This window comes from Salmo trutta, chromosome 38 (assembly GCF_901001165.1).
Source record: "Salmo trutta chromosome 38, fSalTru1.1, whole genome shotgun sequence".
Classification (NCBI taxonomy): Eukaryota; Metazoa; Chordata; class Actinopteri; order Salmoniformes; family Salmonidae; genus Salmo; species Salmo trutta.
Window position 1 is genome coordinate 27,040,859 of NC_042994.1, and position 26,299 is coordinate 27,067,157.

Below are 26,299 nucleotides of genomic sequence, written 5' to 3' on the forward strand. Positions count from 1 at the left end.
TATCACAGCGGTCGGAGACACTGCGTCTCTACAGTACCTAGTTCCATTCCAGGCAGTATCACAGCGGTCTGAGACACTGCATCTCTACAGACACCCTGGTTCAATTCCAGGCTGTATCACAGTGGTCTAAGACACTGCATCTCTACAGTACCTGGTTCCATTCCAGGTTGTATCACAGTGGTCTAAGACACTGTATCTCAGTGCTTGAGGCGTCACTACAGACACCCTGGTTCGATTCCAGACTGTATCACAACCGGCCATGATTGGGAGTCCCATTGGGCGTCGCACAATTGGCCCAGCGTCATCCGGGTTTGGCAGGTGTAGGCCGTCATTGTTCTTAACTGACTCGCCTAGTTAAATAAAAGGTTAAATACCAAAAAAATAACAAAATACACATTCACTCATCAAGTCTCCTCTTTTATTTATTTAGTCACATTGGGCTCAGGGATGGAACAACTGTTGAAGTGCCTACATAATTACACATATTATTCATCAATAGTGGGAATATGAATTAAGATATGCAACATCATTTTGTATATATAGTGTATGCAAGATTACCCCTTAAAATGAGTTGATTCAGCTATTTCATCTAGTTAGCACTGACTCACAAAACTACCTCAAACTTCCCCCATACTGGACACAGACACATAAAAATGGAATCCAGTAGTTCATCTGACTCTGGTAAGGTAGATAAAGGGCCTCATTGTCAAAATCATAAAGTATCCCTTTAATGACTTGTATACGCCCACAACATTCTGTAGTTGGGATACGCACACCATTCCAACACAGAAAAGCTACCTTTTAACATACTTAATTACCATTTTTTGGAAAACGATTTCACTCATATTGTAATTAATTATACGTCATAGAAATCTGGGAAAGCCATACACTTACTCACTCCATATTGAAGTTATATTTTAAAATTAAAATAAATCATACAAATGTATTTTTGAGTCCACTTTCTATAATTAGATTTCATGTAGCATAAACAAAAACACATTCTCAGTCAAAAATATGAGACAATTGTGGGAGGACAATGTGTGTTTTCTGATGAATTTTAAGTCCATGTGAGGTACTATATCTCTTTCCACACTGGGAGCATTGGTAAGGCTTCTCCCCTGTGTGTGTTACCTCATGGACTTTCAGGTCCCCTAACTGCATAAATATCTTTCCACATCGGAGGCACTGATAACTTTTCTCTACGATGTGGATTCTTTCATGCTCTTTAAGTTGTTGAAACCACGTAAATGTAATTCCACAGTGGGAGCAGTGGAAAGGCTTCTCCATTGTGTGTCTTTGCTCATGTTCTTTCAGGTTCCATAAATTCCTAAAACTCTTTTCACAATGAGAACAGTGGAAAGGTTTTTCCACAGAGTGTGTCCCCTCATGTCTTTTCAAGGACCCCGATGAGAAAAAATTCCTTTTACACTGTGAGCAGTGGTAAGGCTTCTCTCCTGTGTGTGTCCTCTCATGTGATTTCAGGTCCCCCCGTTGGGTAAAACTTCTTTCACACTGGGAGCAGTGGTAAGGCTTAGAGTGTATTTTTTCATGTTTTTTCATATATTCTGATGAATTAAAATTCTTTCCACACTGAATGCATTGGTAGGGTCTCTCCTTTGTGTGTGTCCTCTCATGTCGTTTCAGGTTCCCAAACAAGCTAAAACTCTTTCCACACTGAGAGCAGTGTCGTCGTCGTTCTGGTTTGGACGTCTCTGGGTCTGGTTCCCCTGAAGCACTCTTCAAGCTGTCACAGTGAGAGTGTGTGTCTGGTCTCTCCCCTGCTGAAGACAAACAGAGAGTTTAGTTAAACAGAGAGACCTGAATGAAACCTCCCCATAATAACACTGTCTTCCTATGAGGTTTAATGTAGACTAGAGCTTGCCATCACAGAGTGACTGTAGTGCTTTGTAGACCAATAAAAACACTATTAAACTTAGTGTTGTTATGCATATATTATACCTAATGGATAAATATACTAGTCAGTATAGGATACATGTATTAGACCTAATGGATAAATGGACTAGTCAGTATAGGATACATGTATTAGACCTAATGGATAAATAGACTAGTCAGTATAGGATACATATTAATGACAATTTTAAAAGCGTCTATGAAAATCTATATAAATCTGAATTAAACAACCGTTGGACTGATCCTATACCCCTGAAGCAACTATCAGCAGACAAAAAATTATCACCCCCCCCCCAAAAAAAAATATTAGACACTTTTAAAACATTCACGTGGAGAAAAGCACCAGGTATGAACTGCTTTGCCATAGAATTGTATTTAACATTCTAACATTCTACATTCTAACATTCTAACATTCTAACTCTATTTACTCAGATTAACACACATGCATCTTAATTCAACGCAACTAACATATAAACGCAACATGTAGTGTTGGTTCCATGTTTCATGAGCTAAAAATAAAAAGAGCCCAGAAATGTTCCATACGCACAAAAAGCTTATTTCTCTCAAATGTCGCGCACAAATTTGTTTACATCCCTGTTAGTGAGCATTTCTACTTTGCCAAAATAATCCATCCACCTCACAGGTGTGATGGGGACAATAAAAAGCTACTCTAAAATGTGCAGTTTTGTCACAACACAATACCACAAATGTCTGAAGTTTTGAGGGGGAGTGGAATTGGCATGCTTACTGCAGGAATATCCACCAGAGCTGTTACCAGAGAATTGAGTGTTAATTTCTCTACCATAAGCCACCTCCAACATAGTTGTAGAGAACTTGGCAGTACGTCCAACAGGCCTCACAACCACAGACCACGTGTTTGACGTCATTTGGGCGAGTGGTTTGCTGATGTCAACGTTGTGAACCGAGTGCCCCATGGTGGCGTTGGGGTTATGGTATGGGCAGGCATAAGCTACGGACAACCAACAAAAACTGAATTTTATCGATGGCAATTTGAATGCATGAAAATGCACAGCTCAATGTCGCAAGGATCTATACACAATTCCTGGAAGCTGAAAATGTCCCAGTTCTTCCATGGCCTGCATACTCACCCAGAACATCACCCAGTTTTACTTCACATTATTGTGCTGCTATTTTTATTGACTTGGCCAAAGCTTTTGATACGGTAGACCATTCCCTTCTTGTGGGCCGGCAAAGGAGCATTGGTATCTCTGCTAACTACCTCTCTCAAATAGTGCAGTGTATAAAGTCAGAAAATCTGCTGTCTCAGCCACTGCCTGTCACCAAGGAAGTACCCCAAGGCTCAATCCTAGGCCTCATGCTCTTCTCAATTTACATCAACAACATAGCTCAGGCAGTTGGAAGCTCTCTCATCCATTTATATGCAGATGATACAGTCTTATACTCAGCTGGCCCCTCCCCGGATTTTGTGTTAAACGCTCTACAACAAAGCTTTCTTAGTGTCCAACAAGCTTTCTCTACCCTTAACCTTGTTCTGAACACCTCCAAAACAAAGGTCATGTGGTTTGGTAAGAAGAATGCCCCTCTTCCCACAGGTGTTATTACTACCTCTGAGGGTTTAGAGCTTGAGGTAGTCACCTCAGACAAGTACTTGGGAGTATGGCTAGACGGCCCACTGTCCTTCTCTCAGCACATATCAAAGCTGCAGGCTAAAGATAAATCTAGACTTGGTTTGCTAGATTACGGAGCCATAATTTATAGGTCGTCAGGAAGGGTGCTCTCAAGCGGCTAGATTTCTTTACCATTCGGCCATCAGATTTGCCACCAATGCTCCTTATAGGACACATCACTGGACTCTATACGCCTCTGTAAACTGGTCATCTCTGTATACCCGTCAAAAGACCCACTGGTTGATGCTTATTTATAAAACCCTCTTAGGCCTCCCTCCCCCCTATCTGAGATATCTACTGCAGCCCTCATTCTCCACATACAACACCCGTTCTGCCAGTCACATTCTGGTAAAGGTCCCCAAAGCATACACATCCCTGGGACGCTCCTCTTTTCAGTTCGCTGCAGCTAGCGACTGGAACGAGCTGCAACAAACACTCAAACTGGACAGTTTTATCTCAATCTCTTCATTCAAAGACTCAATCATGGACACTCTTACTGACAGTTGTGGCTGCTTTGTGTGATGTATTGTTGTCTCTACCTCCTTGACCTTTGTGCTGTTGACTGTGCTCAATAATGTTTGTACCATGTTTTGTGCTGCTACCATGTTGTATTGCCATGTGTTGCTGCCTTGCTATGTTGTTGTTTTAGGTCTCTCTTTATGTAGTGTTGTCTCTCTTGTTGTGATGTGTGTTTTGTCCTATTTATATTGTATTTATTTTAATCCCAGCCCCCGTCCCCGCAGGAGGCATTTTGCCTTTTGGTAGGCCGTCATTGTCAATAAGAATTTGTTCTTAACCTGTTATGCAAGGGGGCAGGATTTTCACGTCCGGATGAAAAGCGTGCCCAGAATAAACTGCCTGCTACTCAGGCCCAGAAGCTAGGATATGCATATTATTAGTAGATTTGGATGGAAAACACTCTGAAGTTTCTAAAACTGTTTGAATGATGTCTGTGAGTATAACAGAACTCATATGGCAGGTGAAAACCTGAGAAAATCCAACCAGGAAGTGGGAAATCTGAGGTTTGTAGTTTTTCAAGTGATTGCCTATCCAATATACAGTGTAAATGGGGTCAGATTGCACTTCCTGAGGCTTCCACTAGATGTCAACAGTCTTTAGAAAGTTGTTTCAGGCTTCTATTGTGAAAGGGGAGAGAATAAGACCACTCACAGTAAGTGCCTCAGCTGAAAGCTATGAGTTGTTTATCGCACGCAGCCGTGAGCACGAGCTCCGTTCCCTTTCCTTTCTAATGACAAAGGAATTGTCCAGTTGGAATATTATTGAAGATTTATGATAAAAACATCCAAAATATTGATTATATACATCGTCTGACATGTTTCTATGAACTGTAATTTTTTTACTTTTCGTCTGGACTTAGTGCCCACGCTTTGTGCATTTGGATTAGTGAACTAAACGCGCAAACAAAAAGGAAGAATTTAGACATAAAGATGAACTATATTGAACAAAACGAACATTTATTGTGGAACTGGGTTCCCTGGGAGTGCATTCCGATGAAGATCATCAAAGGTAAGTGAATATTTATAACGCTATTTCTGACTTTTGTTGACTCCACAATTTGGCGGGTATCTGTATGGTTTGTTTTGGTGGCTGAGTGCTGTACTCAGATTATCGCATGGTGTGCTTTCGCCGTAAAGCTTTTTTGATCTAATCCTATGTATAACACTTGTATCTTTCATCAAAGTTTATGATGAGTATTTCTATAAATTGATGTGGCTCTCTGCAAATTCACCGGATGTTTTGAAGGCAAAACATTACTGAACATAACGCGCCAATGGAAACTGAGATTTTGGGATATAAATATGAACTTTATCGAAGAAAACATACATGTATTGTGTAACATGAAGTCCTATGAGTGCCATCTGATGAAGATCAAAGGTTAGTGATTAATTTTCTCTATTTCTGCTTTTTGTGACTCCTCTCTTTGGCTGGAAAATGGCTGTGTTTTTTTGTGACTAGGCGCTGACCTAACATAATCGCATGGTATGCTTTCGCCGTAAAGCCTTTTTGAAATCGGACACTGTGGTTGGATTAACAAGAAGTTTATCTTTAAAATGGTGTATAATACTTGTATGTTTGAGGAATTTTAATTATGAGATTTCTGTTGTTTGAATTTGGCGCCCTGCAATTTCACTGGCTGTTGTCAAATCGATCCCGTTAACGGGATTTGAGCCAAAAGAAGTTAACCTGTTATGGATAGGGGGCAGTATTTTCACGGCCGGATAAAAAACGTACCCGATTTAATCTGATTATTACTCCTGCCCAGAAACTAGAATATGCATATAATTATTAGCTTTGGATAGAAAACACTCAAGTTTCTAAAACTGTTTGAATGGTGTCTGTGAGTATAACAGAACTCATATGGCAGGCAAAAACCTGAGAAGATTCCTTACAGGAAGTGCCCTCTCTGACAAGATCTTGTTCTTCTTGTCTCTGTTTATTGAAGACTGAGGATCTTTGCTGTAACGTGACACTTCCTACGGCTCCCATAGGCTCTCAGAGCCCGGGAAAAAGCTGAATGATATCGAGGCATCCCCAGGCTGAAACACATTTGCGCTTTTGGCAAGTGGCCGATCAGCGGACAATGGGACTCATGCTCGTGCACGAGACGACACCATGTTTTTATTCTATCGTCTTTGAACGGATACAACGACTCCCGGTCGGAATATTATCGCTTTTTTACGAGAAAATTAGCATAAAAATTAGCATGTCAACCGCTGATTTTAAACAGCGGTTGACATGCTTCGAAGTACGGTAATGGAATATTTAGAATTTTTTTGTCACGAAATGCGTCGTGCTCGTAACCCTTCTTTACCATTCGGATAGTGTCTTGAACGCACGAACAAAACGCCGCTGTTTGGATATAACTATGGATTATTTGGGACCAAACCAACATTTGTTATTGAAGTAGAAGTCCTGGGAGTGCATTCTGACGAAGACAGCAAAGGTAATACAATTTTTCTTATAGTAAATCTGACTTTGGTCAAGGCTAAACTTGGTCGGTGTCTAAATGGCTAGCCGTGATGGCTGGGCTATCTACTGAGAATATTGCAAAATGTGCTTTCACCGAAAAGCTATTTTTAAATCGGACATATCGAGTGCATAGAGGAGTTCTGTATCTATAATTCTTAAAATAATTGTTATGTTTTTTGTGAACGTTTATCGTGAGTAATTTAGTAAATTCACCGGAAGTTTGCGGGGGGTATGCTAGTTCTGAACGTCACATGCTAATGTAAAAAAGCTGGTTTTTGATATAAATATGAACTTGATTGAACAAAACATGCATGCATTGTATAACATAATGTCCTAGGGTTGTCATCTGATGAAGATCATCAAAGGTTAGTGCTGCATTTAGCTGTGGTTTTGTTTTTTGTGACATTATATGCTAGCTTGAAAAATGGGTGTCTGATTATTTCTGGCTGGGTACTCTGCTGACATAATCTAATGTTTTGCTTTCGCTGTAAAGCCTTTTTGAAATCGGACAGTGTGGTTAGATTAACGAGAGTCTTGTCTTTAAAATGCTGTGAAATAGTCATATGTTTGAAAAATGGAAGTTTTCGGATTTTAGAGGAGTTTGTATTTCGCGCCACGCCCATCATTGGATATTGGAGAAGGTGTTCCGCTAGCGGAACGTCTAGATGTAAGAGGTTAACAAGCGCATTCGCGAAAAAAGCACTGTCGTTGCACCAATGTGTACCTAACCATAAACATCAACGCCTTTCTTAAAATCAATACACAAGTATATATTTTTAAACCTGCATATTTAGTTAATATTGCCTGCTAACATGAATTTCTTTTAACTAGGGAAATTGTGTCACTTCTCTTGCGTTCTGTGCAACAGAGAGTCAGGGTATATGCAGCAGTTTGGGCAGCCTGGCTCGTTGCGAACTGTGTGAAGACTATTTCTTCCTAACAAAGACAGCCAACTTCACCAAACGGGGATGATTTAACAAAAGTGCATTTGCCAAAAAAGCACAATCGTTGCACGAATGTACCTAACCATAAACATCAATGCCTTTCTTAAAATCAATACACAGAAGTATATATTTTTAAACCTGCATATTTAGTTTAAAAAAATTCATGTTAGCAGGCAATATTAAATTAGGGAAATTGTGTCACTTCTCTTGTATTCATTGCACGCAGAGTCAGGGCAAATGCAACAGTTTGGGCCGCCTGGCTCGTTGCGAACTAATTTTCCAGAATTTTACGTGATTATGACATAACATTGAAGGTTGTGCAATGTAACAGGAATATTTAGACTTAGGGATGCCAACCGTTAGATAAAATACGGAACGGTTCCGTATTTCACTGAAAGAAAGAATAAACGTTTTGTTTTCGAAATGATAGTTTCCGGATTTGACCATATTAATGACCTAAGGCTCGTATTTCTGTGTGTTATTATATTATAATGAAGTCTATGATTTGATAGAGCAGTCTGACTGAGTGGTGGTAGGCAGCAGCAGGCTCGTAAGCATTCATTCAAACAGCACTTTACTGCGTTTGCCAGCAGCTCTTCGCAATGCTTCAAGCATTGCGCTGTTTATGACTTCAAGCAAATCAACTCCCGAGATTAGGCTGGCTATACTAAAGTACCTATTTGAACATCCAATAGTCAAAGGTATATGAAATACAAATCGTATAGAGAGAAATAGTCCTATAATTCCTATAATAACTACAACCTAAAACTTCTTACCTGGGAATATTGAAGACTCGTGTTAAAAGGAACCACCAGCTTTCATATGTTCTCATGTTCTGAGCAAGGAACTTAAACGGTAGCTTTTTTACATGGCACATATTGCACTTTTACTTTCTTCTCCTAAACTGTTTTTGCATTATTTAAACCAAATTGAACATGTTTCATTATTTATTTGAGACTAAATAGATTTTATTGATGTATTATATTAAGTTAAAATAAAAGTGTTCATTGTTCATTCAGTATTGTTGTAATTGTCATTATTACAAATATATATATATAAAAATCATCCGATTAATCGGTATGGGCTTTTTTTGGTCCTCCAACAATCGGTATCGGCGTTGAAAAATCCTAATCGGTCGACCTCTAACTAACACACCTGATTGAAGTAGTTTCACCATGGTGTTGTGACCCAGTATCTCTCCTGAAGGATGGTTGACCACCCTGCAACATTACAATTACAACCAAATACTTTTGATGTCTTATAAAATAATTCCCTCACTCAATGAACCAGGGATCAAATGGCTAAGGTGGGACATAAATGTCTGTGTTTACACAGATATTGATCTATTTGTAGGTTAAAACAGGGGCATGCTTACTGCTGGGGAGATCTTGACAGCATTTGAGTTACTTGTCATTTTTACTTAAGTAAAAATATGTTAAAGTAGTACTTTAAGTCATTTTTTGGGAGGAACTGTACTTTACAATTTATATATTTTTTTACAACTTTTACTTTAATGCATTGCTAAAGAAAATAGAGTACTTTTTATGACACCCAAAAGTACTCGTGACATTTTGAATGCTTAGAAAGACGTGAAAACACACTTTTCAAGAGAACAGCCCTGGTCATCTCTATGGCCTCTGATCTGGCGGACTCACTAAACACAAGCGCATCATTTGTAAATGATGTCTGAGTGTAGGAGTGTGCCCCTGGCTATCCGTAAATAAAAAATTAAAAACACAAATCTTCCAATCTGGTTAGCTTAATATAAATCAAATCAAATTGTATTAGTCACAAGCGCCGAATAAAACAGGTGTAGACCTTACAGTGAAATGCTTACTTACAAGTCCCTAACCAACAATGCAATTTCAAAATTACAAATAAGAATAAGAAATAAAAGTAACAAGTAGTTAAAGAGCAGCAGTAAAATAACAATAGTGAGACTTTATACAGGGGGTACCGGTACAGAGTCAATGTGGAGGCTATATACAGGGGGTACCGGTACAGAGTCAATGTGGAGGCTGTATACAGGGGGTACCGGTACAGAGTCAATGTGGAGGCTATATACAGGGGGTACCAGTACAGAGTCAATGTGGAGGCTATATACAGGGGGTACCAGTACAGAGTCAATGTGGAGGCTATATACAGGGGGTACCGGTACAGAGTCAATGTGGAGATTATATACAGGGGGTACCAGTACAGAGTCAATGTGGAGACTATATACAGGGGGGCACCGGTACAGAGTCAATGTGGAAACTATATACAGGGGGCACCGGTACAGAGTCAATGTAGAGGCTATATACAGGGGGTACTGGTACAGAGTCAATGTGGAGACTATATACAGGGGGTACCGGTACAGAGTCAATGTGGAGACTATATACAGGGGGTACCGGTACAGAGTTAATTTGGAGGCTATATACAGGGGGTACTGGCACAGAGTCAATGTGTAGGCTATATACAGGGGGTACCAGTACAGAGTCAATGTGTAGGCTATATACAGGAGGTACTGGTACAGAGTCAATGTGGAGACTATATACAGGGGGTACTGGTACAGAGTCAATGTGTGGGGCCACCGGTTAGTTGATGTAATATGTACATGTAGGTAGATTTAATATAAGGAATTTTAAATGATTTATACTTTTACCTTTGATGCTTAAGTATATTTAAAACCAAATACTTTTTGGTTTATTTCACTAGTATTTTTCATTTGAGTCATTTTCATTAAGGGAACTTTTACACAGGTATGACAATTAGGTGCTTTTTTCCTACCCCTGGTTGTCAATTAGGCTTTTCTAGGAATATTTTGGTAACTTGTCAGAATTACATGGCCTGTATTGAATAGAGAAGAAGTCAACGTTGAGTTGTTGAGAGACGGTTTTCCAACCGGAGTCGGCAGCCTTTGGTTTCAACAACTGTGCACCTGTATCGACTGCTACGTGTCGGCCAATATGCGGTTAAACACGAGTGCAGGTGGTAAAATTATTTTAGGACTGTGGGGACAAGCAGTTGACATTAATACATGTCAATGTATTGTAAGTAAGCATTGTTGGTTAGGGGCTTGTAAGTAAGCATTTCACTAAGGTCTACACGTGTTGTATTTGATGCTAATAGCTAAATAGTTAATAGCTAAATAGTTAACTAGATGATTTGAATTGGCTATCTAGTTCCTCTGTTGTCTGACTATTTAAAAAAAAAACTTGTGCCAGGCAAGCGGACAAAGCGTTAATATCGAAGGCCTGCCAATTAAAAAAAAAAAATATATATATATATATTTAACTAAGCTAGTCAGTCAATAACAAATTCTTATTTTCAATGACGGCCTAGGAACAGTGGGTTAACTGCCTTGTTCAGGGGCAGAACGACAGATTTGTATCTTGTCAGCTCGGGGATTAGATCTAGCAACCTTTCGATTACTGGCCCAACACTCTAACCACTAGGCTACCTGCTGCCCCAAAAGCCTTCCGCATGCTTCGGTTCGGCTGGCGAACCTAACGAGTGTGCTCACATAGGCTACTCCAATTAATAGTACTTAAAACTGCAATAGTACTGTTTGTCCATCTTGAGACGCCGTAGGCAGTATAACGTTTCTTCAAAATGGTCAGAATTAATATAAGATATACTGTTTATACAAAAGTATGTGGACACCACTTCAAATTAGTGAATTTGGCTATTTCTGTGAGTCTCTCTGGATAAGAGCGTCTGCTAAATGACTCAATACTGTAAGTCTCTCTGGTTAAGAGTGTCTGCTAAATGACTCAAAAGTAAATAGGCCTACCCCTGGGGTACGACAGTTGAACTAAGCTCATTGGGCTTTTATAATTCTCCTAGAATCAATGGCCTGGGCTACTGGCCACAGAATTTAGTTAAACAAAACACGCATGTATTAATGGCCATCTTCTCCTTTAACAAATCCTACAGTACTGAACAACATATTCAAGTGTATAACTTCAGTAGAATGCCCCTTTAAAACCACACATTAGTTTAACAACAACATAGTTTGTGTCCCGTTTTTAAGACAATACTCACTGGTGTTAATCGGATCTTCAGTCTCTTCCTCCTCTCCATCTTCCTCCTCCTCTGTCACTCCCAAAACATCTTCCTCCCCCTCTTTTATTGAGAGAGCCTCCTCTTCCTCTTTTTTCACTAAATCCTCTTCCTCTTTCAATGTTATGGCCTCTTCCTCCTTTATCATTCTGAAAGCTTCTACCTCCTCTTCCACTGTGACAGCCTCTATCCCCTCTTCCTCTTTCATTACAAAAGTGTATTTCTCTTCTTTCACTGTAACATCCTCCTCTTCCTCCTGTTTTATTCTGAAAGCTTCTTCCTCTTCTTTCACTGTAATATTCTCCTCTTCTTCTTTCACGACAATGTTCAGCCCCAGAACCTCTTTCTCCGACCAGCAGACCTCTTCTTTAGCAGGAGGAGAGTAGCTTAGTGAACTCATGGTCGGGATGTTAGCTAGCTAGTTAGCTAGCATTAGCAACTAGCCTAGTGCTAAAATCAGTATGAATTTAACAAATGTGCTATTTAAGTTAACAAGCAAATTGCATGTAAGTTAAGTAATGTATACGTAAAGAGAATTGTGTTTAAAACACTGAGATTCATATAAACACAAATGGTCGAAAGAGCTTCAATGTTTAGGTTTTATGTTTGCTTGCAAGCTAGCGAGGTGGTTGAATCAGTAGCCGTGTTGTTGTTGAAGAAGCATCACGTCCCGTCCACTAGGATACACGTCACCAAGAAGCATCACCTGAAAGACACGTCGCCATCTGCTGACTGGAGTGGCTAACGCAGTTTAATGAAATGAACAATTCTGGCGAACGTCACAAAAAAATAATTGGAAAATAACCAGATATGTTTTCTCTTACTTCTAAGTACCTCTACACAGATGTAGAAGCTGAATATGAATATGTACATAATTAATAAATCCTTTTATGAAAAGATAATGTGTTAAACAATTATCTGTTGTTGTTGTTTGTTATGTTTTCACCTCCAGAGTTTTAATCTCGATGAGAGCATTTTATTACTTTACAGGGGCAATCTGCAGTTCAAACAATAACAAGCCGCTACCCCGCCACTGTTTTGGTAAAAAAAAAGAGTTTATAGTTTTAACTAAGCTGTGAGAATATACAGTGTTTGATTGTTTACAAACAACGAGGTATAAACAGGCTTTTATGTTTTGATGGGGTACGGCAGTTGAACTAAGCCCATGAGGCATGTATAAGTTATGGTTGGGTTCTGATGGGGTACAACAGTTGAACTAAGCCCATGAGGCATGTATAAGTTATAGTTGGGTTCTGATGGGGTACAACAGTTGAACTAAGCCCATGAGGCATGTATAAGTTATAGTTGGGTTCTGATGGGGTACAACAGTTGAACTAAGCCCATGAGGCATGTATAAGTTATAGTTAGGTTCTGATGGGGTACAACAGTTGAACTAAGCCCATGAGGCATGTATAAGTTATAGTTGGGTTCTGATGGGGTACGACAGTTGAACTAAGCCCATGAGGCATGTATAAGTTATGGTTGGGTTCTGATGGGGTACGACAGTTGAACTAAGCCCATGAGGCATGTATAAGTTATGGTTGGGTTCTGATGGGGTACAACAGTTGAACTAAGCCCATGAGGCATGTATAAGTTATAGTTGGGTTCTGATGGGGTACAACAGTTGAACTAAGCCCATGAGGCATGTATAAGTTATAGTTGGGTTCTGATGGGGTACAACAGTTGAACTAAGCCCATGAGGCATGTATAAGTTATAGTTGGGTTCTGATGGGGTACGACAGTTGAACTAAGCCCATGAGGCACGTATAAGTTATAGTTGGGTTCTGATGGGGTACGACAGTTGAACTAAGCCCATGAGGCACGTATAAGTTATAGTTGGGTTCTGATGGGGTACGACAGTTGAACTAAGCCCATGAGGCACGTATAAGTTATAGTTAGGTTCTGATGGGGTACAACAGTTGAACTAAGCCCATGAGGCACGTATAAGTTATAGTTAGGTTCTGATGGGGTACAACAGTTGAACTAAGCCCATGAGGCATGTATAAGTTATAGTTAGGTTCTGATGGGGTACAACAGTTGAACTAAGCCCATGAGGCATGTATAAGTTATAGTTGGGTTCTGATGGGGTACAACAGTTGAACTAAGCCCATGAGGCATGTATACGTTATAGTTGGGTTCTGATGGGGTACAACAGTTGAACTAAGCCCATGAGGCATGTATAAGTTATAGTTAGGTTCTGATGGGGTACAACAGTTGAACTAAGCCCATGAGGCACGTATAAGTTATAGTTGGGTTCTGATGGGGTACGACAGTTGAACTAAGCCCATGAGGCATGTATAAGTTATAGTTGGGTTCTGATGGGGTACAACAGTTGAACTAAGCCCATGAGGCATGTATAAGTTATAGTTGGGTTCTGATGGGGTACGACAGTTGAACTAAGCCCATGAGGCATGTATAAGTTATAGTTAGGTTCTGATGGGGTACAACAGTTGAACTAAGCCCATGAGGCATGTATAAGTTATATTTGGGTTCTGATGGGGTACAACAGTTGAACTAAGCCCATGAGGCATGTATAAGTTATATTCTCCAATAATCCATGAGTGTATATCATTATTTTTAAAGTTTGAAATTGGATGTAGCAATCCCAGATTGCCCCTTTAAAGCCACACTCTGTAAAATATAAACATACTATTTCCTCAAAATCACACTCTGTAAAATACAAATAATTTGAGTGATCCATCAACACAAATATAAACAATTGAGAAAATAGCAGATTGCGCTTGATTATCTGTAGTGCTCAAGGAATGACATAAGCAAACACACACACACACACCCACACAGGCAGAGTTTGAAAATGCTGATTTAGTCACAGAGTGGATACATCAAAACTGATATATTCCATATTCAGTTCATGTTGAAAAAAAAACATACATGTATTTTTGAGTCCACTTTATACAATTTGATGTCATGTGGCATAAACAGAAAGCGCAATTTCTCAGTTCAAAATATGAGACAAGTGTACAAGCAGTATGTATTTGATGTGATATATTCCTTTACACGCTGGGAGCAGTATGTGTGTTCTCTCATGAACTTTAAGTAGCCTATATTTGAAGTATTCTTCTGGGAAAAGACTGGGCGAGATCGGTTTTGGATGGCCCGGTACCCCAATGTGTGCATAGAGACAGTGAAAAATATAATATGGAAGGGTCAATGCAGATACCCCAATGTGTGCCAACTAGACTTTCGTCTGAATCATTTTTTATTAAATATTTGTATCAAGTTGTCATGTATTCATTATCTTTAACTGGTTAAATGTTTGTAGTTTGCATGTTTCAGTAATGATTAACGTGGTTAAATAGTTGTAAATCTATGCTTGATTTAGCTTTTGGTATATTTGGCATTTGTATAAATATTCTGTATTTCCACTGAAGAAAGCAATAAATAATCAAAAAACTAGTGTAAATAAATGGACACTCGCTGTGTATAAAATGGAAATTGCTCTCTAAATAAGTGGTGAGAAATTCTCAGTCTGAGGACATTTGGATATGGGGTTTACAGCCCTATAGAAGTTCCATCACCTTAATAATAGTTTATTTACAACCTCTGGGGTATAACATGCTGGGCAAAGTGGTATAGGAGAGTCTGACTTACAACCCCTAACTTGAGTTCAGTATTCGCCAATGAAAACCAAGAGGGGCCCAGCTTCGTCCTTCATGGCTTTAAAAGGCCTTGATTCTAGGCCGTAGTAAATATTCCATCCATCTCATTAGATGGGAACAGGAAAGGCCTTGATTGTAGGCCGTAGTAAATATTCCATCCATCTCATTAGATGGGAACAGGATGGTCAACAGTGATTCATATTACTGGTTTGCATCTTTAAAAAGGATAGTTGTGTTTGATCTGCATTACACTCTTACATTATTTGTCTACCCATGTGATGTAGATCAATGTCAGGTTATTAGATATAAGTTTCAGTAACAACAGAACACCATGGTTGTAACAACACATTGTAAATGTGTAGAATGTGTTTTGTTTTGGGTCCACACTGGTAAGTTAACTTATGTAAATTAGACAGTCGCAGAGGATTTCCTTCTGAATTACTGGTCAGGGCATTGCACTTTCCATTCAGCTTCAGGCAACTTGGATGTAAGGTTTGATCACACCTGTAGTGACTACTTCTATCCGTCACAACCCATTGTTGCTTATCCATTGATCACTAGATACATCAATGTAATTACACCCAACACAATGTTGAAAAACAGAATGCTTCCCACCACTAGATCACATAACTAGAGGTGAGCTGGATGTGATCCTAACGCTGCCACCAATGTAGCGGAAGAAAGTGAAAGCTGCAACAGGGACTCTAACCAGGGCTCATACGTGGCAAAGTGAGCGCCAATGGCCGTTGCCATGAAAGCCTAGTATTCCTCTGGGCAGAGGCAGTAGGCCTACAATGCTGTCATATGCCTTGTTACAATAGCCTAAGAATATAACATAATTCACACAACAGTAATAATCATCATGAAACAACCTAGGAAAAGCCATGAGTGTAAACCAACATAATTCAGGATTTTACATGTTTAACTGCGTTGATATGGCTTCATTGATCATCGTCCAGACTCGTTATAGATTTGGTTTAATTGATCATAGTCCAGACTCGTTATAGACATGTATTAATTTATCATAGTCCAGACTCATTATAGACATGGTTTAATTGATCATAGCCCAGACTCGTTATAGATATGTATTAATTGATCATAGTCCAGACTCATTATAGACATGGTTTAATTGATCATAGTCCAGACTCGTTATAGACATGGTTTAATTGATCATAGTCCAGACTCATTATAGACATGGTTTAATTGATCATAGTCCAGACTCATTATTGACATGGTTTAATTGATCATAGTCCAAACTCGTTATAGATATGGTTTAATTGATCATAGTCCAGACTCATTATAGACATGGTTTAATTGATCATAGTCCAGACTCATTATAGACATGGTTTAATTGATCATAGTCCAGACTCATTATAGACATGGTTTAATTGATCATAGTCCAGACTCATTTTTAGTTCTAAATACCATGCAGTTGCACCAGGAGAATTAAAAAAAACATATTTATTTTGCAGGTCTTCTATTTCTCCACATTTATTGATAAATTAATATACCATCATGAAAATGTATCTCTATTCCCCAACCAAACACTTTCATCAATACCATACAAAAAACTGACAAAAACAGTTTTTTACTCCAATCTGGCAACCCTCATGAAATCTGACAGCACCAGAATCCCAAAGTATTAAGCGAAAACAAGCATAGAGAACAGCATTGGCTTTAATAAAAAACAAAAAACAGAAGGCTACTATTAAATTATAAGTATTTCAGTGACAACCTGGTTGATTAACAATATTGGATTGTTAACACGTTTGTTTTTTTATATAAATAAATGTGGGACAAAAAAAAGGCAGTGTAGAACCCCATTACCCAAAATGCATTGCTCCAATAACTTTCAAATGTTTGTTCCGAAGTTTGCCCCACCCCCCCATGTATTTTTCTATAAATTAAGTCTCACAAAAACCTATGTATTTTCCTACGAATTGAGTTGCAAATTTTTTTTGGTATTTTCACACGAATTAAGCCACATAAAAAACGCACAAAACCTACGGAAATTCTTTTTTGTACATATTTGCACGAATTGATTGTGAGATTGTGTTGGTTCAGGAGCCTGTTGTTGTCAGACTTGATGCTCCTGTACCGCTTGCTGTGCAGAAGCAGAGAGAACAGTCTATGGCTTTTGGTTGGCTGGAGTCTTTAGAACATTGCCTATAGAATGTCTACACCCGCCTTGGATTTCTTCACATATTATTGTGTTACAAAGTGGGATTAAAATGGATTGAATTGTCATTTTTTGGCAACTATCTAGATAAAATACTCTGTAAAGTCGGTGGAATTATTATTATTTTGTAAAAATATGAATGAAAAATGTAACATTAATATACCTTGATTAGATAAGTCAAGTAAAAGTGGAAGACACCCATTAAAATACTACTTGAGTAAAAGTCTAAAAGTATTTGGTTGTAAATATGCTTAATTAATCAAAAGTAAAAGTATAAATCATTTCAACTTCCTTCTATTAAGCAAATTGTGTGGACAAGAGGCTCCTTTCAGCCATCACCTCATGTTTCAGCCACCACATCATGCTTCAGCATGATAATGCACAGCCCCTTGCTGCAAAGATCTGTACACAATTCCTTGAAGCCGAAAATGTCCCAGTTATTCCATGGCCTGCATACTCACCAGTCATGTCACCCATTGAGCATGTTTGGAATGCTCTGGATCGACTTGTACGAGAGTGTGTTCCAGTTCCTGCCAATATCCAGCACTCCATGCGAAGGAATGTGTCGCACCCCATGAGGCAAATGGTGGTCACACCAGATACTGACTGGTTTTCTGATCCACACCCTACCCTTTTTTTTTAAGGCAGTTGTGACCAACAGATGCATATCTGTATCCTCAGTCATGTGAAATCCATAGATTAGGGCCTAAGGAATTCATTTCAAATGATTAATTTCCTTGTAGAAAAAAAGAGGAGGAAGGGAAGCACTCCTAAGGTAGACCATAGTAGATTTTGGTAGACAGAAGGTACTCTTTGGTGAAAGGGGTAAATTGGTCATGAAAAAGAGAGGAGGACCAAGGCACTCTTCATCTAATTAATTAAAATGACTTTATTTGTATGGCATGTTCAATAGAAACAAAGTTTTAAAAATCAGATGCGTTTCAGCTGCATGGCCTTTGTCAGGGAGTACAAAGAAATGTTAATACATTGTTCTCTTTTGAACAGCTTTTCCCAATCAGCTCTAATTTGAAGAGGGAGTGGTTACAAAATTGGTTGGACAACACCTAGTAAGAAATACTATACACATTAAAAAGTGAAATACTGTAGATATGTTATTATAAAATTAAACTCAAAGCTAGAAGCATCAGAAGTCCTAGAAAGGTAGTTCTAACCTTAAATATGACTGGGCAAAGCCATATTAGCGCTAACCTTAAATATGACTCGGCAAAGCCATATTAGCTCTAACCTTAAATATGACTGCAAAGCCATATTAGCTCTAACCTTAAATATGACTGGGCAAAGCCATATTAGCTCTAACCTTAAATATGACTGCAAAGCCATATTAGCTCTAACCTTAAATATGACTGCAAAGCCATATTAGTTCTAACCTTTAATATGGCTTTGCCCAGTCATATTTAAGGGTAGAACTACCTTTCTAGGAGCTCTGATGCTTCTAGCTTTGAGTTTAATTTTATAATAACATATCTACAGTATTTCGCTTTTTAATGTGTATAGTATTGCTTACTAGGTGTTGTCCAATCAATTTTGTAACCACTCCCTCTTCATGTGATGTAAAATATCAATGTCCACACTGGAAGTAGTGGTAAGGATTCTATCTTGTGTGCATTCTCTCATGTACTTTAAGATTCTGTGATGTGGTAAAACATTTTCCACACAGAGAGCATTGGTAGGGCTTCTCCCCTGTGTGTGTTCTTTCATGCACTTTTAAGTGCCCTGACAGGGTAAAACTCTTCCCACACTGGGAGCATTGGTAAGGCTTCTCCCCGGTGTGTGTTCTCTTATGTTCTTTCATGTGCCCTGACCGGGCAAAACGCTTTCCACACTGGGCGCATTGGTAGGGTTTCTCTTTTGTGTGCATTCTCATGTGTATTTTTAGGCCTCCTGATTGTGTAAAACTTGTTCTACACTGGGAGCAGTGGAAAGGCTTCTCCCCTGTGTGTTTATGTTTGTGTTCTTTCAATTGAACTAATGTGGTAAAGCTCTTTCCACACTGGGCGCATTTGTAAGGCTTCTCCCCTGTGTGTGTTCTTTCATGCACTTTTAGGTGACTTGACAGGGTAAAACGCTTCCCACACTGGGAACATTGGTAAGGATTCTCCCCTGTGTGCGTTCTCTTATGTTCTTTCAAGTGTCCTGACTGGGTAAAACTCTTTCCACACTGGGAGCATTTGTAGGGTTTCTCTCTTGTGTGTATTCTCGTATGGGTTCTCAAGTACCCTGACTGGGTAAAACTCTTCCCACAATGGGAGCATTGGTAAGGCTTTTCTCCTGTGTGTATTCGTTCATGTATTTTTAAGTTCCCTAACTGAGTAAAATGTTTTCCACAGTGGGAACAGTGGTGTGGTCTTGCTAAATGCTTCTCACCTGTGTGTGTTCTTTCATGCACTTTTAGGTGTCCTGACAGGGTAAACCGCTTCCCACATTGGGAGCATTGGTAAGGCTTCTCCCCTGTGTGTGTTCTCTTATGTTCTTTCAAGTGCCCTGACTGGGTAAAACTCTTTCCACATTGGGAGCATTGGTAGGGTTTCTCTCTTGTGTGTATTCTCATATGAGTTCTCAAGTACCCTGACTGGGTAAAACTCTTCCCGCAATGGGAGCATTGGTAAGGCTTTTCTCCTGTGTGTATTCGTTCATGTATTTTCAAGTTCCCTAACTGAGTTAAACTCTTTCCACACTGGGAGCAGCAGTGTCGTCTTGCTGGGTGGGATGTCTCTGGTTCCTCTGAAGGACTCTTCCCACTGTCAGAATGAAAGTCCGTTCTCTCTCCTGCCAAAGACAAACATATTATTTAACTCAAAAATTAGATTTACTGAAGAAATGTGTGCTTAAAGTATTTATGGTTGTGAAACAGTCCTGGTAGTGGTAGGATGGCAGTAGTCATGGTAGGGTGTTATGCGGGTAAACGAGAACATCTGCTGGCGTCGTGTTTGACTGCCGCGTATGCCTGGTACCTGTTTAGTTAACAGTGTTTACCTGTTAGCTTTGATTCATCTTCTTCTGTTTGTTTTTGTCTACTTTTCGGCCTGTTGTTTTTGTCAACTTTTAAGCCTAAGGGAGTTTTGTGACTTTTACAACCTTGGTTTAATAGTGCTAGCAAGCTTGCTAATTGGCTGTTTGCCAACGTCTGAGTCTGGACTGCGCTGCTTTGATCACTTCTACCTGTTTAGATTCTTCCTCTGATTGCTGGCCTCCTGGTTCCCAGACCCAGCTCTGGATTATTGCCTTGGGAATGTATTTATTTGGGATTTCCCTCGCCATACCTCTCTCTCTGGAATACCCATCGGATTACCCTCTGACTCTCCAGTGGCCCGGTGTACCTCCCGCCTCCCCCTGCTTATTTGCCGGCTAGCTCTACGGCCCCTCCCTTGAAGCGCTTCTCTTCCTGGATGTAGCTCTGGTAACCCAGCCCCTTGAAGCAAGGTAAGACAAAGCAACCCTATCATTTCATCAGTCCACTGCCTCAAATATTGTTCATACGAAGCGGAAGATGTTAAGCAATCTTTGCGAGAGGACAATTCCGCGCCGGGACAAACCCCCAAAATATATGTTGGGTATCTCAGATTGTTCTGGCAATTCTCACATAGAAACTTAATTGGGAGACCTATACATGCTTCCTTTAAGACCCTATGATCTGTGAACCGTTCATGATACGGACAACATCTCGGTGTCTTACGCTAGTTATAGCAGGGTTCCCCAACTGTCGGCCAGTGGACCAAATTTGGCCCACGGGTGTTTTTATTTGTCCCAACCAAGCTTTCAGAGAAAATAAATAAATAATAATAATAATAATAAATATAGATAGAATTGTTTTATTGTTGGACATAAGACAAAAAAAACACCAGAAAAATCAGCTCCAAGTGATTGTAATTTAAGAAATCTGTTCCTAAGTATTCACACGCATAATAGAGAGACACGACGTGATGTAAGCAAGGTTTGAAATTATTATGTTCTAGTCAAACATTAGATTTGTTTGGGCTTCTTGCAGTCAACAAATTCTTTGTAATTAAGTTCCGGCACCCTGACCTTCCCCTCAAGAAAAAAAATAAAAAATAAAATTGTCCTGCGGCTGAATCTAGTTGCCTTATAGTGAGCTTTGAAATATGAACATTCATTCATTTATTCAACATTAAAAAGATCTGAAAATTATGATTTAGCTTCTTTTTAGATTTTGTTTTTTTCAACTAAATATTTTTCAAGCAGGTCACATTTCCAGAGTGGGCACTCTCTGAAGATATCACCCATTTTACACATGGAAATGTACATTGTAGGTCATTAACCAATCACATCCCTCCTTGGTGATTTGCTGAATGTGCAATCGTCAACAGAGAGAGGTCCCTTTTCTTAATGCATTTTCACATTCACTGTGTTGGTGAAGCTCATAAAATGAAGCACAGCTTCAAAATGAACAAGAGAGCCCACTCCGGGCATGTGAAGTAGGCCTATTTGTGGAATACACTGTGACAAACAATATGCCTTCAAATGAACCAAATAAAAAAAAGAGGACTTTTGAGATAACATGAATATTTGAATGCTGAATAAATTAACATGACAATATGTATTTCGGAATCAAGACATACTCCATATGTTAGAGCACACTATAGGGAGTATAACGACACCTAGATGATGTCTGTATCATGTAGGGGTCAGAGGTCATGGGGTCTGACAGTATAATGACTAGATGTTGTCTGTATCATGTAGGGGTCAGAGGTCATGGGGTCTGACAGTATAATGACTAGATGATGTGTGTATCATGTAGGGGTCAGAGGTCATGGGGTCTGACAGTATAATGACTAGATGATGTCTGTATCATGTAGGGTTCAGAGGTCATGGGGTCTGACAGTATAATGACTAGATGATGTCTGTATCATGTAGGGTTCAGAGGTCATGGGGTCTGACAGTATAATGACTAGATGTTGTCTGTATCATGTAGGGGTCAGAGGTCATGGGGTCTGACAGTATAATGACTAGATGTTGTCTGTATCATGTAGGGTTCAGAGGTCATGGGGTCTGACAGTATAATGACTAGATGTTGTCTGTATCATGTAGGGGTCAGAGGTCATGGGGTCTGACAGTATAATGACTAGATGTTGTCTGTATCATGTAGGGGTCAGAGGTCATGGGGTCTGACAGGAGGCATGTAGAGGTCTAAAATGGCCACTTTCATCCTGATTTTCTCAACAACTGTTTGTGATACAAATGTAAAAAACATGTCATACATCCTTCCTCCCAATTACGTTTTTATCTGAGAATGACCAAAACAATCTGAGATGCCCCCAACATGTTGGGCTATCCTGGTGTGGAATCACTACTACACATGGCTTCTATCCTGGTGTGGAATCACTACTACACATGGCTTCTATCCTGGTGTGGAATCTCTACTAGACATGGCTTCTACCCTGGTGTGGAATCACTACTACACATGGCTTCTACCCTGGTGTAGAATCTCTACTACACATGGCTTCTATCCTGGTGTAGAATCTCTACTACACATGGCTTCTACCCTGGTGTGGAATCTCTACTACACATGGCTTCTATCCTGGTGTGGAATCACTACTACACATGGCTTCTATCCTGGTGTAGAATCTCTACTAGACATGGCTTCTATCCTGGTGTGGAATCACTACTACACATGGCTTCTATCCTGGTGTGGAATCACTACTACACATGGCTTCTATCCTGGTGTGGAATCACTACTACACATGGCTTCTACCCTGGTGTGGAATCTCTACTACACATGGCTTCTATCCTGGTGTGGAATCACTACTACACATGGCTTCTATCCTGGTGTGGAATCACTACTACACATGGCTTCTATCCTGGTGTGGAATCACTACTACACATGGCTTCTACCCTGGTGTGGAATCTCTACAATACATTTTTAACCCATGGCTTCTATCCTGGTGTGGAATCACTACTACACATGGCTTCTATCCTGGTGTAGAATCACTACTACACATGGCTTCTATCCTGGTGTAGAATCACTACTACACATGGCTTCTATCCTGGTGTGGAATCACTACTACACATGGCTTCTATCCTGGTGTGGAATCACTACTACACATGGCTTCTATCCTGGTGTAGAATCACTACTACACATGGCTTCTATCCTGGTGTGGAATCACTACTAGACATGGCTTCTAGCCTGGTGTGGAATCTCTACTACACATGGCTTCTACCCTGGTGTGGAATCTCTACTAGACATTATTAACCCATGGCTTCTACCCTGGTGTAGAATCACTACTACACATGGCTTCTATCCTGGTGTGGAATCACTACTACACATGGCTTCTATCCTGGTGTGGAATCACTACTATACATGGCTTCTATCCTGGTGTAGAATCACTACTACACATGGCTTCTATCCTGGTGTGGAATCATGTAGGATTCATTTTAAAGTTTATTACTTAAAAGTTAGCATGTCCAAAAAGGCACCCATTTCTTGGAACTACCCAAAAACCATGTCAAACACCATTTCCTCCCAATGAAGTTTATATGTGAGAATGGCCAGAACAATCTGCGATACCCAAATATATTTCTATGCTGTCCTGGCTGAAATTGCCTGAGACGGAGGGAACTTGATTTGATTGGTCCACAACTCACAGCTCAGATGTTTGATTCAGGATAAAGTGGAGTTAGCCTGCCCCCTGATTGGTCAGATAGCCTACAGTAACCTAGGAAATATGTAAAATGATCGATTTAGAAGCTTGCTTAGTTCAAATTGACAGACTAATTCATTCAACATGAAGAGTGAGGTGATTTTTTGGTAAGAAGTGCTTCCGTTGCCCTGCTGGAATAGGCTAACTCGCAGCTCATACACTTGAGTCAGGATAAAGTGGAGTTAGCCTGCCTCCTGATTGGCCCTTAACCTGCCTGGGAGAAGATTTGAGTTGAAGGATTTGTTGCCATAGAAACTTAGCTGGCTAAGAGGTAAGCCACCTTCAACGGTTATCCTTAGTTGAATTCAGAATTGACTCTGTCCTGGACTCTATGATGTTCCACTCCATCTACATATGTAGCAGACTCTGTCCAGGACTCTATATTTAATGTTAGAATGCATTTAATCCGTTACGTTTTTTTGGTGGTCCCCAGTATTTGTAACTTTAACAATCCCCACAGTACATAACAACATATGCAACTGTACAATTTCAGTACAATTCCCCTTAAAAAAACACACATATTCAACGTTTTTAGCCGTTTTTGAGACAGTACTCACTGGTGTTAATGAGATCTCCAGTCTCCTCTTCCTCCAACGAGACAGTCATCTCCTCCTCTTTCACTCTAAAAACGTCTTCCTCTACCTTCACTGTCATCGCCGCCTCCTCTTTCACTCCAAAAACCGCATCGTCTTGTTTCTCTTCCTCCTCTTCTTTCACGGTAACATCCTTCTCGTCTTTCACTCTAAACGCGTCTTCCTCTTCTTTCACTGTAACAGCCTCACCCTCTACTTCTTGTTTTACTGTGACATCCTCCTCTTCCTTCTCCTCTTTCACGAGAGTTTCTGTCTCCATCCATCCGACCTCCTCTTCTTTAGCAGGGAGGGAGTAGTTTAGGGAACTCATAGTCGGGGATGTTATCGAGCTAACGTTAGCTAGTTACCGTTAGCGACTAGCCTAGTGGTAATTTAACCATCCAGCTAGCTGACTGACAACAACGTAAATATGCTATTAAATGGGGTAACTGGTAGATACGACGAAAGTGAGTTGAAAACAAAATGGCTAATAATCACCGATAGTCTCTAAAGGGCTCCATGTTTCTGCTGTTTGTTAGCAAGCTACCGAGGTTGCTGAACAATGGTGGCTGACTAGCTGCTGTTGTGGTTGCCAGGTCTATTTCTATCTATAATAATGACCACTCAAAACCCGCCCAGAAGACCTGAAAACGACCCCCCCCCCCTCTAAAAAAACTTAACTTGTAACGATGCAAGAAGCAACATTCGGTTTTCCATTGAAACAATAATTATTGCGAGCTAAGGTGACTGAAATGAATTTAATGATGTCGCAAGAGAAATTATAATTCGCCCTCATTAAATTTGCCATATAATTTTCCATCAATGGATTTCGATTTAACTCGTTTGTCTGCTATGATTGTAAATAAATCCCGTATGGCATGTGCATAACTATATATAAATCCAACAGGAGAGTTTGAGGGATGAAAGTTGGACAGAGGATCTCAACCTCTGTGCAAGAAACACTTGGATGAATAAAAAAAAACGAATGTTAGGCAATTTTCTGGCAATTGTGACGTTATTATGTCCCAGATGTTAAGACTACAAACCGTTTGTCATTTCAACAGGCATAGATTTACTGACAAAACTCTGGGTTTATGATTGTAATTAAACTTTGCCATGGGTTGGTTAGCTAGATGCAGGTAGCCTATAGTCCTTGATAGGCCTACATCTAATTTCAGATAGCCTACAGTAACCTAGGCAATATGTAAAATGATCGATTTAGCAACTTAGTTCAAATAGACAGACTCATTTATTCAACGTGAAGAGTGAGGCGATTTCGAGGTAAGAAATGCTGGAATAGGCTACTGAGGATGGGGTCGTATTAATAATATGCATATGAACTGAATAGGCATATGCTTGTCAACAACAGCCAGTTTTTTGGTGGTTGACCTGTAGCCTAATCTGACTGACTTTTACCTTCAATCGAATGCATTCTAATAACAGCTGCTCAGCAATTGATAACTTCCAATGTCATTAACTAAACATGGCCATCAATAATTGTATAATAACATAATTCTACAACAACAATAAACTGAAGTTATAGGCAATTTTTTTATTCGTTTGCCAGCTCCAAGTACGCTACACAAGTGGCACAAATTGATTTGTAATGACTCCAGTGATATTTCAACATATTTATTGCATCAAATGATAGGCTACAGTAGCCTATATAGGCATAAGAAATGATAGGCTACAGTAACCTATATAGGCATAAGAAA

The 26,299-nt window shown here is 39.7% G+C and overlaps 3 protein-coding genes across 3 annotated transcripts in view; all 3 read right to left on the minus strand.

Annotated features, from left to right (window-relative positions):
* The window catches only part of LOC115178195 (zinc finger protein 658B-like), a 1,063,446-nt gene that overhangs the window by 198,601 nt on the left and 838,546 nt on the right, over positions 1-26,299 (minus strand). The gene's annotated exons all lie outside the window — the stretch shown is intronic.
* On the minus strand, positions 397-11,783 carry LOC115178220 (gastrula zinc finger protein XlCGF17.1). Its single transcript, XM_029739317.1, has 2 exons — positions 11,519-11,783; positions 397-1,781 (listed from the first exon to the last, which is right to left on the minus strand). Exons 1-2 carry the CDS (start codon positions 11,742-11,744, stop codon positions 1,003-1,005), a joined length of 1,005 nt encoding a protein of 334 aa, XP_029595177.1. The 5' UTR covers positions 11,745-11,783; the 3' UTR covers positions 397-1,002.
* Positions 18,841-25,225, minus strand: LOC115178201 (zinc finger protein 2 homolog). The gene is made up of 2 exons (XM_029739295.1): positions 24,570-25,225; positions 18,841-20,122 (listed from the first exon to the last, which is right to left on the minus strand). The coding sequence occupies exons 1-2, from the start codon at positions 24,913-24,915 to the stop codon at positions 18,948-18,950; spliced, it is 1,521 nt and encodes a 506-aa protein (XP_029595155.1). The 5' UTR covers positions 24,916-25,225; the 3' UTR covers positions 18,841-18,947.